This window comes from Bos grunniens, chromosome 13 (assembly GCF_055505025.1).
Source record: "Bos grunniens cultivar Pamir isolate PY7600 chromosome 13, Bosgru_T2T1.0, whole genome shotgun sequence".
NCBI lineage: Eukaryota > Metazoa > Chordata > Mammalia > Artiodactyla > Bovidae > Bos > Bos grunniens.
In genome coordinates this window covers 31,109,144-31,123,771 of record NC_141177.1, presented here as the reverse complement: position 1 = coordinate 31,123,771, position 14,628 = coordinate 31,109,144, and the positions used below count along the sequence as shown (strand labels likewise).

At 52.6% G+C, this 14,628-nt stretch overlaps 1 protein-coding gene across 12 annotated transcripts in view; it reads right to left on the bottom strand.

Moving 5' to 3' along the window:
* Positions 1–7,299: 7,299 nt before the first annotated feature.
* EBF4 (EBF transcription factor 4) overlaps positions 7,300–14,628 on the bottom strand; it is a 59,787-nt gene continuing 52,458 nt past the window's right edge. For 5 of the 12 annotated variants that reach the window (XM_086333121.1, XM_086333122.1, XM_086333115.1 and 2 more), the window contains exons 12-18: positions 13,656–13,744; positions 13,445–13,510; positions 13,170–13,347; positions 12,913–13,101; positions 9,635–9,832; positions 8,315–8,390; positions 7,300–8,074 (exon numbers count right to left, since the gene is read on the bottom strand). In XM_086333121.1, the coding sequence (XP_086189247.1) occupies positions 8,320–8,390; positions 9,635–9,832; positions 12,913–13,101; positions 13,170–13,347; positions 13,445–13,510; positions 13,656–13,744 (791 nt within the window). In that variant the 3' untranslated portion in view covers positions 7,300–8,074; positions 8,315–8,319. The remainder of the gene's footprint in view (positions 8,075–8,314; positions 8,391–9,634; positions 9,833–12,912; positions 13,102–13,169; positions 13,348–13,444; positions 13,511–13,655; positions 13,745–14,628) is intronic. The other 7 variants (XR_015139318.1, XR_015139315.1, XR_015139314.1 and 4 more) reach the window with 4 other exon arrangements.

The following is a 14,628-nucleotide window of genomic DNA, read 5'->3' as shown; positions in this document are numbered from 1 at the left end:
CCCCCATGTTCTCACTGAGCTCTTTTGCTCACCTTGCTCTGCCTCCCTCAGCTCCTTTCTTCCAGAGAGCGCATCCACATGCATTCCAATCCCCATTTCAGGCTCTGCTTCCAGGGAATCCACCTAAGGGGATGGGCTTATGGCAAGGGCTGCATCATCAATGTCACCTTTCCTCCTGGGCTGTGTTAAGGGAAGAGGAGGCCTTGCTGCTGCTCTTTCTCCTGCTCTGGCAGCCCCACTGCACACGTCTACACGCAGGCACATGTGCCTCCTTGCAGCCCTCCTCCCCCACCTTCTGCAACTAAGCTGCTCCTCTTGCAAAAGTGGGCTTGGAGGAGTTCTGTCAACCTAGAGGCTTGATTATGAGTTTTTGGTTTTCAGGTGAGACTGAGAGAGGGGATGGCCCTATGTCACTCAAAAAGGGGCAGAGCACTACCTGGTAGCCTCTCGTTACCTGCTCCCGGCCCGGCCTGCCCTGCCCCTGGGGATCCTCTAGGGCTCCATGCTACAGAACCATGCGAGCACCACTGACAGGCGTGCCAGGCTGGGGCCTGCAAGCAGCCACTCAACCACATTCCACGCGGCAGGCAGTTTGTCTTGGCGAGGTGGCCCTCCGGGACTGGCTCCAAGAAGGGCCTGGGGAGCAGCCCAGACAAACTCGCTTTCACCACAGAAGCCAAAGCTGGCTGGGCTTGAGTCAATGCCAGTCCCAATGGCCAGACCCTCCTCCACCCACCCTCAGGTGGACTCAGGCCCTGGGTGAGGGGGATGTGTGGAGGAGGGCTAAGCTCCCAACTGGGTGGAACCCCAAAAGAGGCCGCAGGGGCAGGGAGCCAGGCCAGAGGGCTTTCCTGCCCAACCCTCCACACAAGGCAGGCCTTCAGGAACTGGACTCATGGGATGGCTGCGCATTATAGCATGGCCTTTGGCCATGGTGCCAGGTGGACACACTCTTACACCCTGGCCATGGGGAGGCACCCACACCTCCCCTGGGAGCCCTGGCAGCTCACCCCAAGGGGCCCACAGCACAGCCAATGGTCCTCAGGGCAGTGTTCATTCCCAGGCTGGCAGGGAATGAGGAAGGAAAGGCTTTGGAGAACCAAGATGCCAGGATGCTAGGCTCCAAGGAACAACAGGTCTCTGCTTGACAGTGTTTTTCTTCCCCTTTTTTAAACACTTGGCTCTTTCTCTCTCAAGGAATAAAATTGCCACAAGAAATGTGCATAAATATCTTGTTTGTCTTGAAAGTCCTGTTTCTGTTACTGCCCTGCTGGGAAGTCTCTTCCGTATCTTTAAAGTCACCAAGTCTCTTCTACTCTGTCTCCAGTGGGGGCTGTGTATGTACTCAGAACACTCCCTTTCCCTTGACAGTCCCTTCAGCTCTAATCCCAGCAACTGCCCCTCCTCACTCCCCATCTCCTCAGGACTGAGGCAAGGCAGGGGCAGGGGTGGGCTTGGACACCTTCTCCTTTGAGAAGTGAGTAGAAGCAGGGGCCCCTGGCCAGAGGGTCCATGAGTGTCTTTCTGGAACTCCAAAAGAAGGGACCCAGAGCTAAGGGTTCAGCTGAGGGGAGACAGGTTTGCATCGAGGTAGAATGACTTAGTGAGCGCTTGATTTGTAATGGTTCAACATTAGACATATAATGAATGCAATTCAGCACATTAACAAAATAATGGAGAAATTCATATGAATCTCTCAATTATATGCACATACGCATTCCATAAAATTTGGCATCCATTCATAATTAAACTTTTTTTTCTTAGAAAATTAGGAATAGAAGGATGCCTATAAAACCAAACATGACACTTAATGTTAAAAGTTTGCCTTTCATGACGAGGAATGAAATGAAACTGCCCACTAACACTACTTCTATTTAACTTTGTATTGAAGGCACCAATGGTGTATTTAGGAAAGAAAAGGAAAGAACAGAAATAAGGATAGGAAATGAAGAAATAACACTGATGATAACACAGATGACAATATCAACTTAAGAAAATCCAAGATAATCTGTGGACAAAGTATTACTATGTGTGAGTTAAACTTGACCCCTTGCTCACACCATATATAAAAATTAAAGTATCTTCTTGATTTGGGGATAGGTGAAGATTTCTTAAAAAGGACACAAGAAACACTAACCATAAAGAAAACATTGATAACTTAGACTACATTCAACTAAGAAATTCCAGTTATCAAAAAATCCCTTAGTGAGAGTGAGCAGGAAAGGGTGGAAGAAGTGGTAGGAGGACCTGAGTGCATCGGAGAGGTCAACGCCCACACCAATCAGGACTCTCACTTTGGGGGTCTTCTTATGAACACCAGACTTCAAAGTAGCTGGCTTCAAGGTGGCTCATTCCCTTCTGTCACCTGAAGTCTGTTGTTACTGCCTGCTGGAATGGCAGCAGAGGAAGGAAGCTCGTGGGTGTCTGTGCAAAGCTATGGACAGGGAGGGGAAGCTAGTCAGACCAGGAGTAGGAGCAAGGAGTCTCTGAGAATCACTGAAGAGCCTGGCTCTTCTAGAGCCGGGGCACAAAGACACTGTGTGTGATCTGTGAACTTCTTTCCATCTGGAGAAGTCATCTTAGGGAAGAGACAAGAGATTTGGGGGCCCATTTGAAACACCTCAACTATGTATAATGCTTGTCTCATTCTAAGCAGACCATGTGGTGGGGGAAATAGACCTTAGAGGTTACTCTGGCAAACAACTAATAATTTACATTCAAGGGCATGAGGTTTTACTGTTTTAGCTTTCACATTTATGTCCACAGTTCATCTTAATTGATTTTTGTGAATGCTGTGTTAATAGAGGTCAAGTTCCATCTTTTCATATAATATCTGATTGACCCAAAGTCATTTATTGAAAAGACCAGCCTTTCTGCATTGCACGTCAGTTTCCATTTTTCTGGGAGATTTTTCTCTTTTTTTTGGTTGCACCATGTGGCTTGTGAGATGATAGATCCCTGACCAGGAATTGAACTCAGACCACAGCAGTGAAAGCTCTGAGTCCTAACCACTGGACTGCCAAAGAGTTCCCTGGGAGATTTTTCTTTTTGGAAGAAACTAAGGGCCCCTCCAATATGGGCAGGGATGGCAAGAGGAGGATGTTTAGCAAAACAGTCAGCGTCAGGGCTGGTCAAAGCTGCAGTCGGACTTCCTTGGAGTCAGTGAGGCCTGTTCACACTGGGTCCCATCTGAGCCAAATACAGCTCCAGAGGCTGCTGGAGGATACAGAACACAGCAGCCTGGTTCTGCTGGGAAACAAATGGGAAGGACACAGAGGATTTCCTGGGAGATGCTCTTTCTCTAAAGGTCAAGTGACTGAAAATGTGACCCCCATCTTATTCCCACCCCATCAGCCCTGTGGAAAAAAAAGCCTGGTGGTGGGCTGATGCTGAGAAGGATCCCTTTGTCATCTGGCATCTTGGTACCTCCACCAGAAACAGTCTGAGCAGAGTTTGTGTCATCCGGTCCCAGGACAGGGAGGACCTGCAGATGATGAAAAATTCATAAACTGACTTCAACTATGAAAAACCAACTTCCTCTTCCACCGCTGGACTGCCTGGGGCCACCTCCAGCGCACACAGTCATTCCTTATCCAGAGCCCCTCATCTTTGCCTCTTCAGTGGCCACCTGTCTGACTCTGTCTGCCCGCACTGCATCTCTTTGCCTGAGAGCTTCCTCTAGCTTCTGGGGCCTGCTGTCGCCCTAGAAGTTCCAGGAAGGTGGTGCTCTCCTCTCACTGCCCCCAGAAGCTTCCAACCACTGACTGACGCTTGCTCCTTGACCCTCAGGTGGGAAATCTGAGGCATGTGTTTTACACGGTTTCCCAGAGTTCTCTGGTAGGACTAAGCCTCAGATAACTCACAGAAGTGACTTGCTTACACACACACAGTATTGGGCTTCCTTGCCTCCCCTGCCTCCCTTCCTTTGTCTCTCACTACTGCTCCCTGAGATTACGCCCCAAATAAACCCTCCAAGACCAAATCTTTGTCTCACACTCTGCTCCTGGGGGAATCCGCGTGAAGACAACCCCCATTCCAGGTGCATGATGCCACCCTAACCAATATGAACATAGGCACAGGGTTAGAACTTTCACCACTGGCCTGTCGAGTCCAGCACCTCCAGGCGTCAATCCTCGGGAACCAGTCTTGTCAACAAAGCCTCAGGACTGTCACTAGAATAGGACCTGGTTATATGCTAGCATTTGTTGGGCAGTGGGGTCTCCACAGAGATTTATGTAAGATCAAGACCGAGCTTCTGTCACTAGTTTAACACCACCCTGACTCAGGATGGCTGGACAAACTTTATTTTCTTGGGCTCCAAAATCATGGTAGGCGGTGTCTGCATCCACGAATTTAAAAGACACCTGCTCCTTGGAAGAAAAGCTATGACAAATCTAGACAGCATTTTAAAAAGCAGAGACATCACTTTGTCAACAATGGTCCTTATAGTCAAAGCTACGGTTGTCCCAGGAGCCATGTACAGATGTGTGAGTTGGACTATTAAGAAGGCTGAGCACTGAAAAATTGATGCTTTTTAACTGTGGTGTTGGAGAAGACTCTTGAGAGTCCCTTCGACTGCAAGGAGATCAAACCAGTCAATTCTCAAGGAAATCAGTCCTGAATGTTCATTGGAAGGACTGATGCTAAAGCTGAATCTCCAATACTTTGGCCACTTGATGTGATGAACTGACTCATTTGAAAAGAACTTAATGCTGGGAAAGATCAAAGGCGGGAGGAGAAGGGGGAAGACAGAGAATGAGATGGTTGGATGGTATCACTGTCTTGATGGACACGAGTTTGAGCAAACTCTGGGAGATAGTGAAGAACAGGGAAGCCTGGCATGCTGCAGTCCAAGAGATTGTAGATTCGGACACGTCTGAGCATCTGAACAACAGGATGGCTGGAGCTATGGAGAATGGAGTACCTTTCAACTAGAGAATGCTGGAAGTCCAGAGACATGTTCTGACTGTGAGACCCAGAAAAAAATGCCTTTGTTGCTTTGCTAGAAGTGCTGCAGACCCAGATGCAGGCCCAGACTTGCTTGCAGGCTTGTCTTGTACTGATCCATGACTCATGGTCCAGATTCACTCACTCACTAATTTATCAGCTACAAAAAGGCTTGGTGTGATTATTTGCCAAATATGGTTAATAGTTGTCATCTCAAGGGACAGCCCTGATTAGAGACTGTGTTAAAAAGGATTTTGTGACCCTGGTGGTTCTGTGGAATAGTAGAACTGTTGGTTATACATGTCCATGTCCCCTCAGACTCACTGTTTCAGAATTTGTTTACAACATCCTACAACAAAGCCTACTGGTGGCTTTTTCCCTGCAGGAGGGACAGGCAGCCGGGAAGTGTCAGAGTTAATCTCCTGGGAGCAGCCTCTAGGCAGTGACAGATGAGGGCTGGAGGATCAATATCCCAGATCCTCGGCCCTGTGGGTGAGAAAACTCAGATGTGCTCTACACTGTCTTCCAGAGTCCTGCAGCAGGGAACCTGTCCCAGGTTCTGCCCCTAGGGGTACCAAAACCAAGATACATGAGAAAGAAAATTGTGTCAGTCAGCTTAAGCTGCCAGGACAAAATACCATAGACTAGGTAGCTTAAACAAAGAAATGTATTTTCTCATGGATCTGGAAGTTAGAAGTCCCAGATCAAGGTGCAAGTTGATTCGATTCCTGGTGAGGACTCCTCCTGACTTGTGGGTGGCTGCCTCCTTGCTGTGTCCTCACACAGTGGAGAGAGCTCTGGAGTCTCTTCCTCTTCACAAAAGGTCACCAGTTTTATCAGATTAGGGTCCCACTCTTATGACCTCATGTAACCTTAATCACCTGCTTAAAGGTCCTATCTCCAAATACAGCCACAAAGGTGGAGGGGTTTGGGTTCCGTGTACGAATTTTGAGAGTGCACAGTTCAGTCTAGAGCAAACATCATAAGTGATTGGCTCTGCCTGCTATGAATGAGGGAGTGGGAAGTGTCTTTACCGACTGACTGGCTGCACCGAGCAGCTTGTGGGATCTCAATTTCCTGAAACTGGACCCCCAGCAGTGGAGGAAGTGCAGGGTCCTAACCACTTGACCCTCAAGGAATTCCCAGGTGTGGGCAGCATAGATTCAAACTGTGGCTTGGGCACAGTTGTGAGATCTATGAGGACAAATACCACATCTTATTTACACCAGCCACAGCACCTGACCCATTCCAGGTACTGAGCTACCTCTACTCAGTAATAACCTGTATCTCATAAGATCAGCATGTAGCAGGTAATCAGCTTGGGAGGGCCCTGGACTGTAGAAGCTGCTCAAAGCCTGCATGGAACAGGGTGTGGCTGCCAGGCTTTGGGGTTCTGCAACACAGGCTGAAGGCAGGAACTGAGGGGAGGCCAGGCAAGCACTAAGAAGGCAGGATGACCCAAGGCTACCCCATCATGGGCCCAGGTGAGATGAACCCCGGGATTGGCAGGAACACAAGAGAAGCGGAGGCCTCTGAGGGACAGGGCCAGCCCATCTGCCTTGGCAAGTGTATTTGTCCAGAGGCCTGCAGGGTGCAAGCTCATTGGCTGGGGAAAGACAGAGTTTCCAGAGGCCAGAGTCAAGGAGTGCTGTCAGGAGAGAGAAGGAAGCCTGAAGCCTGGAGCTGGACCCTGGGCTCTCTGGACAGTGCCTCAAAAAAGTGGCTCCCAGTGTCATAGAGGCAGACCTTTGGGGTCTAGGGAACACTGGTCGGGGGAGGCGGGGGGGGCAACTGGGATTCATCCTATGAGTTGGGTGAATGAGCCTGGGAATCTTGCCTTTCTAACCACCTCTCTTCCCAAACTCTGGAACAGGAGAGCTGGCAAGTGCCTAGACCTGGGGAGGAGGGAAGAGGTTAGGGGTGTTAGGCAGCCCTAGGAGCGAAGTTTCCCCATCCAGAGGCCTCTAGTCAGGAAGGATTTCACTTCTGAGCCTCTGTACATTGGGGTAGTATTTAGTTTGCTCTGTTCTAGTTCCCAGCAATGTCCTTCTGACAACCTCCCCTCCACCCCGCTTTGGTCCCAGTCAGACAGCTGAGGGACTGATTCCTCAGGCCCCAGAATGTGTTCCCAGTCAGTGCTGAGCCCACGTCCTGGGTCTTCAGGCTGCTGGCTTCCCACCCCTCCAGGGCCCCCCTACACAGTACCCGAGAGCATATATTGGGCAGGGAATACTTGTCAGTTGAACTCTGATGCTATTGAAAAAGTCCAAGGTATAAGAAGGCTGCTCAGGAGCATTTTAGAGCTGCAGAGTGAAGCAGACCCACGCCAAGGAAGCAGACAGAGAGGCCAGGTGGCTAGCTGCATTTGTGTTTATTGTTTTTTCCAACCTCAGCAGAACATGAGGCCAGGGGCAGCTGGACCCATGGTTCTATCGGGCCAGCTAAAGTCATCTGTGTGGAGGGCCAGAGTCCATGAGACATTCACTGAGGGCAAGATCAACCAATCCAAGGGGCCTGGCACCTCCTCTTCTGTGTCCTTCATGCCCAAAGCCCCCTCAGGGATTCATGATGCGGCAAGAATGAGTGAGCAGGTCCCAAGGAGTGGGGCAGCCATGGGATCAAGTAGCTGTCAGAAGCTCCATGGGAGCCTAGCCAGGCTGCTGGGCACCACCCCTTGCCCCAGAAAGAATTGGGATGCTGGGATGGTTGAGATGGTCAGACGCAAACAGGACCTTCCCAGGCCACCTCTCCCTGAGCTCTTTCCCACAGTCCCCATCCTGCTCGTATCACCAGATGTCCTTGGTCTGTACAAGGTCCATCTCTTTCAGAGGAACTGACCCAGCAAGTAAGGTCAGGCATCCCAGCACCTCCCTAGGATGCTCTCCTAACAAGAGCATCAGCACAGTGCTGGGGCTTCCAACAAGCCCCAAGAAAAGGGAGGTGAGAGAAGCCTGTAGGACTGAAGTGCCCTTGAGCACAGGGAGGAAGGCCTCTCCCCGTTCAGGGCTGTGGGTTGAGGTCTGCCTGCAGCCCTGGCCCTGCATCTGTCTGTGCCGTAATCCACAGCATGGGTGTGAATCCTGGAGGGACCACTAGTCCGAGCTCAGTGGGGGCAACACCTGTAGACCTGGTGGGGAAAGGAAAAGATGAAGATCCTGGAGGAAGGCTGGCCACAAGGCGACAGAAAGCCACTTCTCTCTTCTTGTTTAGCCTGGGCCACTGGGTTTTGCGGTTCTGACAACTGTCTAGATGGGCCTGGGAGAGGGAGACCTGGACCTCAACTCCCCATCCCTGCTAAAGTCTTTGGAGAGAGCCCATCCAAGGGCCGGGGGGTGGGGGGGGAGGCAAGACCCAGCCAGAAACCTACCGTAATTAGGAGTATGCCAGGCCTTGAAGTCCCCGAGCTGGAGAGTGAAACTTGTCAGAATCTTCAAAAGGCTGGTCTACAGTAACCAAGGAGGGGAGCCATAAGCCATGTGTAGCCTGCACCCCTCTTGATTGGAAGCAGCACGCACTTTTTCAGGGCAGAGCTATCAAGAGCCTTGAAGGTAGTCAGCCACCCCCACTCCTAGCCTGGGCCCAGCACTGCAGACAGTTAGGTGAGGTATGTCCCCCAGACCTCTTGGGAGGTGCAGCCTCAAGCCTTTGCTCCCCTAGTTTCTTCAGTCAAGAGAGACGACTCGGGGTCGTCTTCTTCTTTCCAGCATGTCTCCTTCAGAGGGCCTCTCTCACGGTGAGGAAGCGGACAGCCATGTATCAGGATGGGAAAGGACAGAGGGCAGCCTCCAGAAGTACTGATACCTAATGCAGTGATGGCAGCAAGTCTTCCTCCCACATCCCATGAAATTCACCCCTTCCATCACTCTTGCCTCTGCCTAAACCCCTCGCTATGGTTTGCTGCAAGAGAAACTGGTGGTTCTCTGTCCTTTCTATTCCCTGCATTTTAAGCTTCAAACACACTTAAAAATTATCCAAAAATTGGAAATAAGGACAAACATGACCATGTTCTACCTCAAATCATCCTAGAGCATCATCTAACAAGCCCACCCCAAGAGTCATCTTATCCGAGGGGATGCAACTCTTTTTGACTTGCTATATACATTACTGGTTAGAGCCCAGGCTTTGTTAAGTTGGATGTTGACTTGGAAAAGATTGATAAATGGTACATAAATTATTTCACTAATGGACTGTGGGAGGGGTGACCTGGTCTCAATTCCCTATCTATAAAACAGGGAAGGCAAAGCCAGGCTAAAGTTTATCTAAGGTCAGCCTCCCTCCATTGAGTGAGTGACCAGGTCTCTCATGATGGTGTATGCTACCCTCCGGTGGACACAGGGAGGTACAGGTCAAAGGCATGCAGTCCACGCTACGGTTCCTCCAGCTGTGCGCTGGGTCTTTAATCTGGGCTCAACTGGATGGGGGTGAGGCCCTGGAGTGGTTTCCAGACCTTTTCCGACTAGTATCTGAGTCTTCTTGATGGTCCAGAGTGAGACCATCCCAAGCTATGAGGCCCAGGGAAGAGGGTCCAGATAGGCCTCCTTGGACCCCTGCAGAGCTTCCTTCTCTGCACCCCCCAGGGAGAACTGGGCAACTGGCTTGAAGCTCTTGTGAGATACGGATGGAGTGGGCCCCACAAGCCCAGCTGCTCTACCAAGTAGGTCCCAGCGAAGCAGCACAGAGCACTCACCTGGAAGCCCCTCTCCGTGGGTTCTGGGGCAGGCCTGGGGTGGGGAGCTGGGCGGGCGCAGCACGGGGGCAAAAGCGCTCCTCTGTTTGACAGCGGAGATCATGTGGACAGGCGAGAAGGAGAAGACGCTGGTGGTAGGGGCAGCCGCCGGGAGGGACATGGAGGAGGCAGAGGCCAGCGGGGGGCTAGAGGGCATGACTCCGGGGCGGGGCAGGGAGGGGCAGGCGCAGCAGGGAAGGCAGTGGGAGACACAACAGGGAGACAGCACCAGAGTGAGCAGCCTGGCTGCTGTCCTGGCACGAGCAGTATGCCCTGTGCGGGCTGCTGAACTGGGTGCCAGGCTCAGCCCTCAGTGGGAGGCTGTCAAGGTTTTGGGGGGACCTCTGGAGGCAGCCTGAGAACCTCTAGGGTTATGGGCTAGCGCTTGCTGTTTGGGGCAGGGGGAATCTAGAGCCCCTTTCTCTTAGGGTTGGAGATGATAAGACCAGAAGAGGTTAAAAAAGAAAGAAAGCAAGCAAGCAAAATCAGAACATCCAATGAAACCAAATACAGAGAGGTGTCCATAAAGATAGGAATGAAGATGAGATGGAACAAGTTAGGATTCCTGCTGAAAATCACTGGGATTCTGAGACACTCAGAAATCCTGATGGGCCCAGGGGCATTAAGGTTAGAGTCAAAGGTCAGGGTTCACAGCAGAGCTGGGGCAGGTGGTCAGGGTGAAGTTTGGGGGGTTCACATAGGCTCCTGTTATAAAGCCCCTCTGTCCAGGATCACAGCTCACACAAGAACCCTAACTCCCCCTGACAAATATGTTCCCCTTACCAATTACACTCCCTTTGACCCCTAACACTTTGTTCTCTTCCAGCTTAATGCCAGTCCTCATCATCTTCAGCCCTGGTCCTAGAGGCCTCCTCCATCTCCTCCTTCCAGCTCGTTAATTTTAAGGAAATGTACAAAAATCCACATTCTCAGATCGTCCTGTTCTCTAACCCCCTGACCTCCACAGCTGTGGCTTGTTCTCCTGGGAATAACCAGGGAGCCTCCCACACACAGCCTTTGTCTGCCCCTCCTTCTTCTGCCTCACTTCCTCTCTTGGGGCTCCTGCCCAGGTCATTTCTGGATCCCTCTTTCTACATCCTCATCTGAACCCAATTCCCCACCTCTCTTTTCCAAACACCAATAGGACTGTGATCTGAGTGTTGTTTAAGCAGGGGGCAATGGGGTGAGGGTGTGGGTTTCCTGAAAGAAACCAGTAGCCTGAGAAAACTGCTTTTGGCATTTAGAAAACACTCTCATCCCCATCCCCCACCTCCTACTTTGGAACAGTGATGCCTTCAACAGCTGTCCCTATTCCAAATGTGCTCAGCCCCATGCATCATCTTTAAGACAATGCTGACTGCTAGCTAATGAGGCCCAGGGAACTCTATGGAGGGCTTGACATGAATGGCAGAAATGTACTGTATCTTTCAAGGCCCAGAGCTCACAGCTGCATTTTGCAGCTTGGGTAGTACTGGGAGTTGTGGGTCAGTCCAGAGCTGCTGGTGGCTGAAGCAGAAGGCAGATAAGAGGTCTAAGCAGACAGCTTCTGGCAGGGACAGTTCCGGATGTCATTACAGGCACGCCCTGGCAAACTCATACACCCACTGGAGTGCCACCACAAAGCATGCACAAGGGGAGTGGATGGGGACTGGACAGGACACTACTAGATGGCACTGGAGTGGGGCTGTGATGCTGGAGTAGGGCATAAGTAGCTAGGGAATTCTTGACCTCTTGGCTGAATGGGAAGACTCCAGGCAGTTGGCTTTGGCCCTCTGGGGCACTTTGTTTCTCCACTGCTGACTGATTGTACTGAGTGTGATGGATAAGAGGGGCTGGTGTTCCAAATTCCACCAGCTTTGATCTGGGGGGAACTCTGAGACAGGTGGTAAGAGTACTGTGCAGAACTGAAGCAAAGTGGGAGCACTGTAGCCTAGCTAGAGCAAAGAGGAGACAGGAGTCTTGGTGGGGACACCAGAGGGTCATGGTTTATGTGGACATCAGCACAGGGGGCTTCTGGTCCCAGATACTGAGCCCAGGCCAAAGGCAGAGCCCCAGAATCCAACTCACAGCCAAAAAGAGAAGTACCGAGGATGTAGGCCATGGCAAGAAAGTCTAGGCAGGTGCCAGATACGTTGGTCTTCAGCAATAGCAAACAAAAGACAGGGGATAAGCTAAGGAAAGGCAGGAAAAGCCACACAACCAGCTCCTTCTTGGCCGGCTTTCCCATTCTTCTGGCACAGCAGTGTCTCCCGGGAATCAAGGTGCATGCTCTCTTACAATTGCTGGGCAAGCTCCTTGAAGGTGAGCAAGGGTGGAACTATCCCCCAAGCCAGGTGCTTTACAGAGTTAAGTGCTTCATACATGTCTGCTGAATAGCTAAGCTATAGGAACCTGTAGACAGGCTCTTTTGGAACTTCGTGTTGGAAGGAGGGAGTTGAGGGCCATGCATGGTAAAAGCATAAATGCCTTCTGCTCATCTACCCAGCTCTGAGCTGCACACCCTAAGAAACCATACAGAAGGTGGTTAGTGCCCACAGCTAGTGCTGGGATGCACAGTCACTGCACTCTTTCTGAATTGTGTCCAAGCCCTTTATGTACACTTGCACATTCAGGTCTGAGAACAACCTTAAGCAACAGATGATACTGATCCTGTTTTACAGAGAAAATTGAAGTAACTTGCTGAATGTCAGCTCCTCATTTCAACAAATGCTGAATCCAGGTGTCTGACTATACAGAATTCTCTTGCTCTGCACAACCAGATTGTGGGAGCTACCTCTTCCCTCCTCAAGCCCCCGCGTCTCCTGGGGGCCGTGGGGCCAGGTGGACACCTACTTTTCTTGCGCCCTGAGTTTCCTCAGGCTTCCGGCAGGGGGCACCAGCCTTCCTCCTGAAGCCCTGGCATACAAAGGGGGAAGGCCGGCGGTCCACTAGATTTAGGGAGGATACCCTGGTGTTAAAGCTCATTTCAGCAGGAGGGAAAAGCTAGAACCGATGTGCACAACTGCGGTCAGCAAAGAGATAAAGGTGCGAGAAGTGCCCTGGCCCCAAGGTGGCGGAGTGGGTCTCCAAAGGCAGAGAGAGGTCGCACACAGGAGGGCAAGGCCGGGGTCGACGCTCAACGGACAGGTGCCGGGAGTTCCTCCTTCCAACCCCATAGGCTAGGAGGGGGCCAAGCTGAGCCTCATTCTGCTCCCCGGGGCCTGGTCCTTCCCCCCACCCCCCGGGCAGGGGACACTCACTGGCGAAGGGTGAGGTGGCCGTGGAGCCATTGAGGAAGCTGGGGGACCCGGGCACACCGAGGCCGGTCACGCCCGGGGCCCCGTAGCCGCCGAGGCCAGCTCCGAGGCTGCCGCCGTAGCCGCTCTGCTGTGAGCCGGGGCTGGGCGCGAACCCGCGCGGGGACGCGCTGCCACAGCTGCGCGCATACCCTGCGGGAGAGCGGCCGTCAGTGGCGCGCGCCCGCAGGGAAAGGGCCTCCGGGCGGCGGCGGACGCACCTGGCTCCGGCCCCGGCGTGGCGTCCCCGACGGCGATGGCCAGCGGGCTGCTGAAGGCGTTGATGCCCACGACGGCAGGGTGCGGGTGGCTGGGCGCCAGGGGTCCTAGCGGCGCCGGCGCGCGGGGGGCGCTGTACAGAGCCTCGGCCACGTCCGCCGCGCGCTTCAGGAGGAGCTCCTGCGAAGACAAGAGCGGGCACGGCCGGGGCAGCAGCGGGCGCCGGGAGGCGGGCAGCACCCGGCCCAGCGCGGGGAGGCGGGCGGAGGCGCCATACCTGGTTGCCGCTGGGCACTCCGTACAGGGCCTCTGCCAAGTCGGCCGCCCGCTTCAGCAACACTTCCTGGGGGCAGGGGAGGAGACGGCGGACGGAGGGGCGGCCCCGGGCGGGGGTGGCGGTGGTGCGGGGGGCCCGGAGCTACCTCTTCCCTCCCTATCCCCCCTCCGGCCACCGGCCACAGTCCTCCCTGCCTCGCCCTTTTGAGTACCTTGGGCAGCCTCTCGGGGTCTCCGGGGTGTCTGGGAATAACTTTCTGCAGCCTCTGGAATCCGTAGTCAATGGTGGGCTCATTCAGGGCTGGGGAAAGGGGTGGTGTTTGCAGGACGCCCCTCCCCGCATAGCGCCTACCAGCAAGCAGTCCCCGAGCCTGGATGCAGAACCCCTCCTCCGAGCCCAGCCCAGGCCTCTGGGAAAACTCTAGGCACGTGGGTCAGCAAGGTTCGGGAAATTTCTTCAGTTCCTTTCGTGCTCATTGATTCAACAAATGTTTACTGAGCCAGGCCCTGTGCCAGCTGCTTGGCATTAATACACATGCACTATAGGATCTCATTTGTGATTTGAAAAAAGACAACTGTATAAATATTAACTTAAGTACTCCTAGGGACAAGACTGGAGAGTTTTGTCTGCAGCTTTTGTCTGAGCTTATGAGGAGTAAACTATTTATCATAAAAAGATTAAAAAAAACCGCGCAACAATCTCCATTTATCACCGCTCTGGTGGACTCTCAGCGGCGCCTGACCGTTAGGGGTACGCCTGTGCCCCAGGAATGGGCTGGCCCACACCCAGAGCTCTGGGGTGCATGCTGCAGCCTCCTGACCAGGCTTCCAAGACCTTTTCCCTCTTCCCCTCCCCTCCCCCCTCCTCTGGTCTGGTGGAGACCTATCTCACCAGCCTTAAAGCCCTACCTCCTTCTCCACTTCAAACTCTACATTTAGTGAATTTCCTTTTTTGATGTTGTTTAGTTGCTAAAGTTGTGTCGGACTCTTTTGCGAGCCCATGGGCTGTATAGCCCACCAGGCTTCTCTGTCGGTGGGATTTCCCAGGCAAGAATACCTGAGTGGGTTGCCATTTCCTTCTCCAGGGGATCTTCCTGACCCAGGGATAGAACCCACATCTCCTGTATTGGCAGATAGATTCTTTACTGCTGAGCCACCAGGGAAGCCCATCTTAAGGCACTCCTT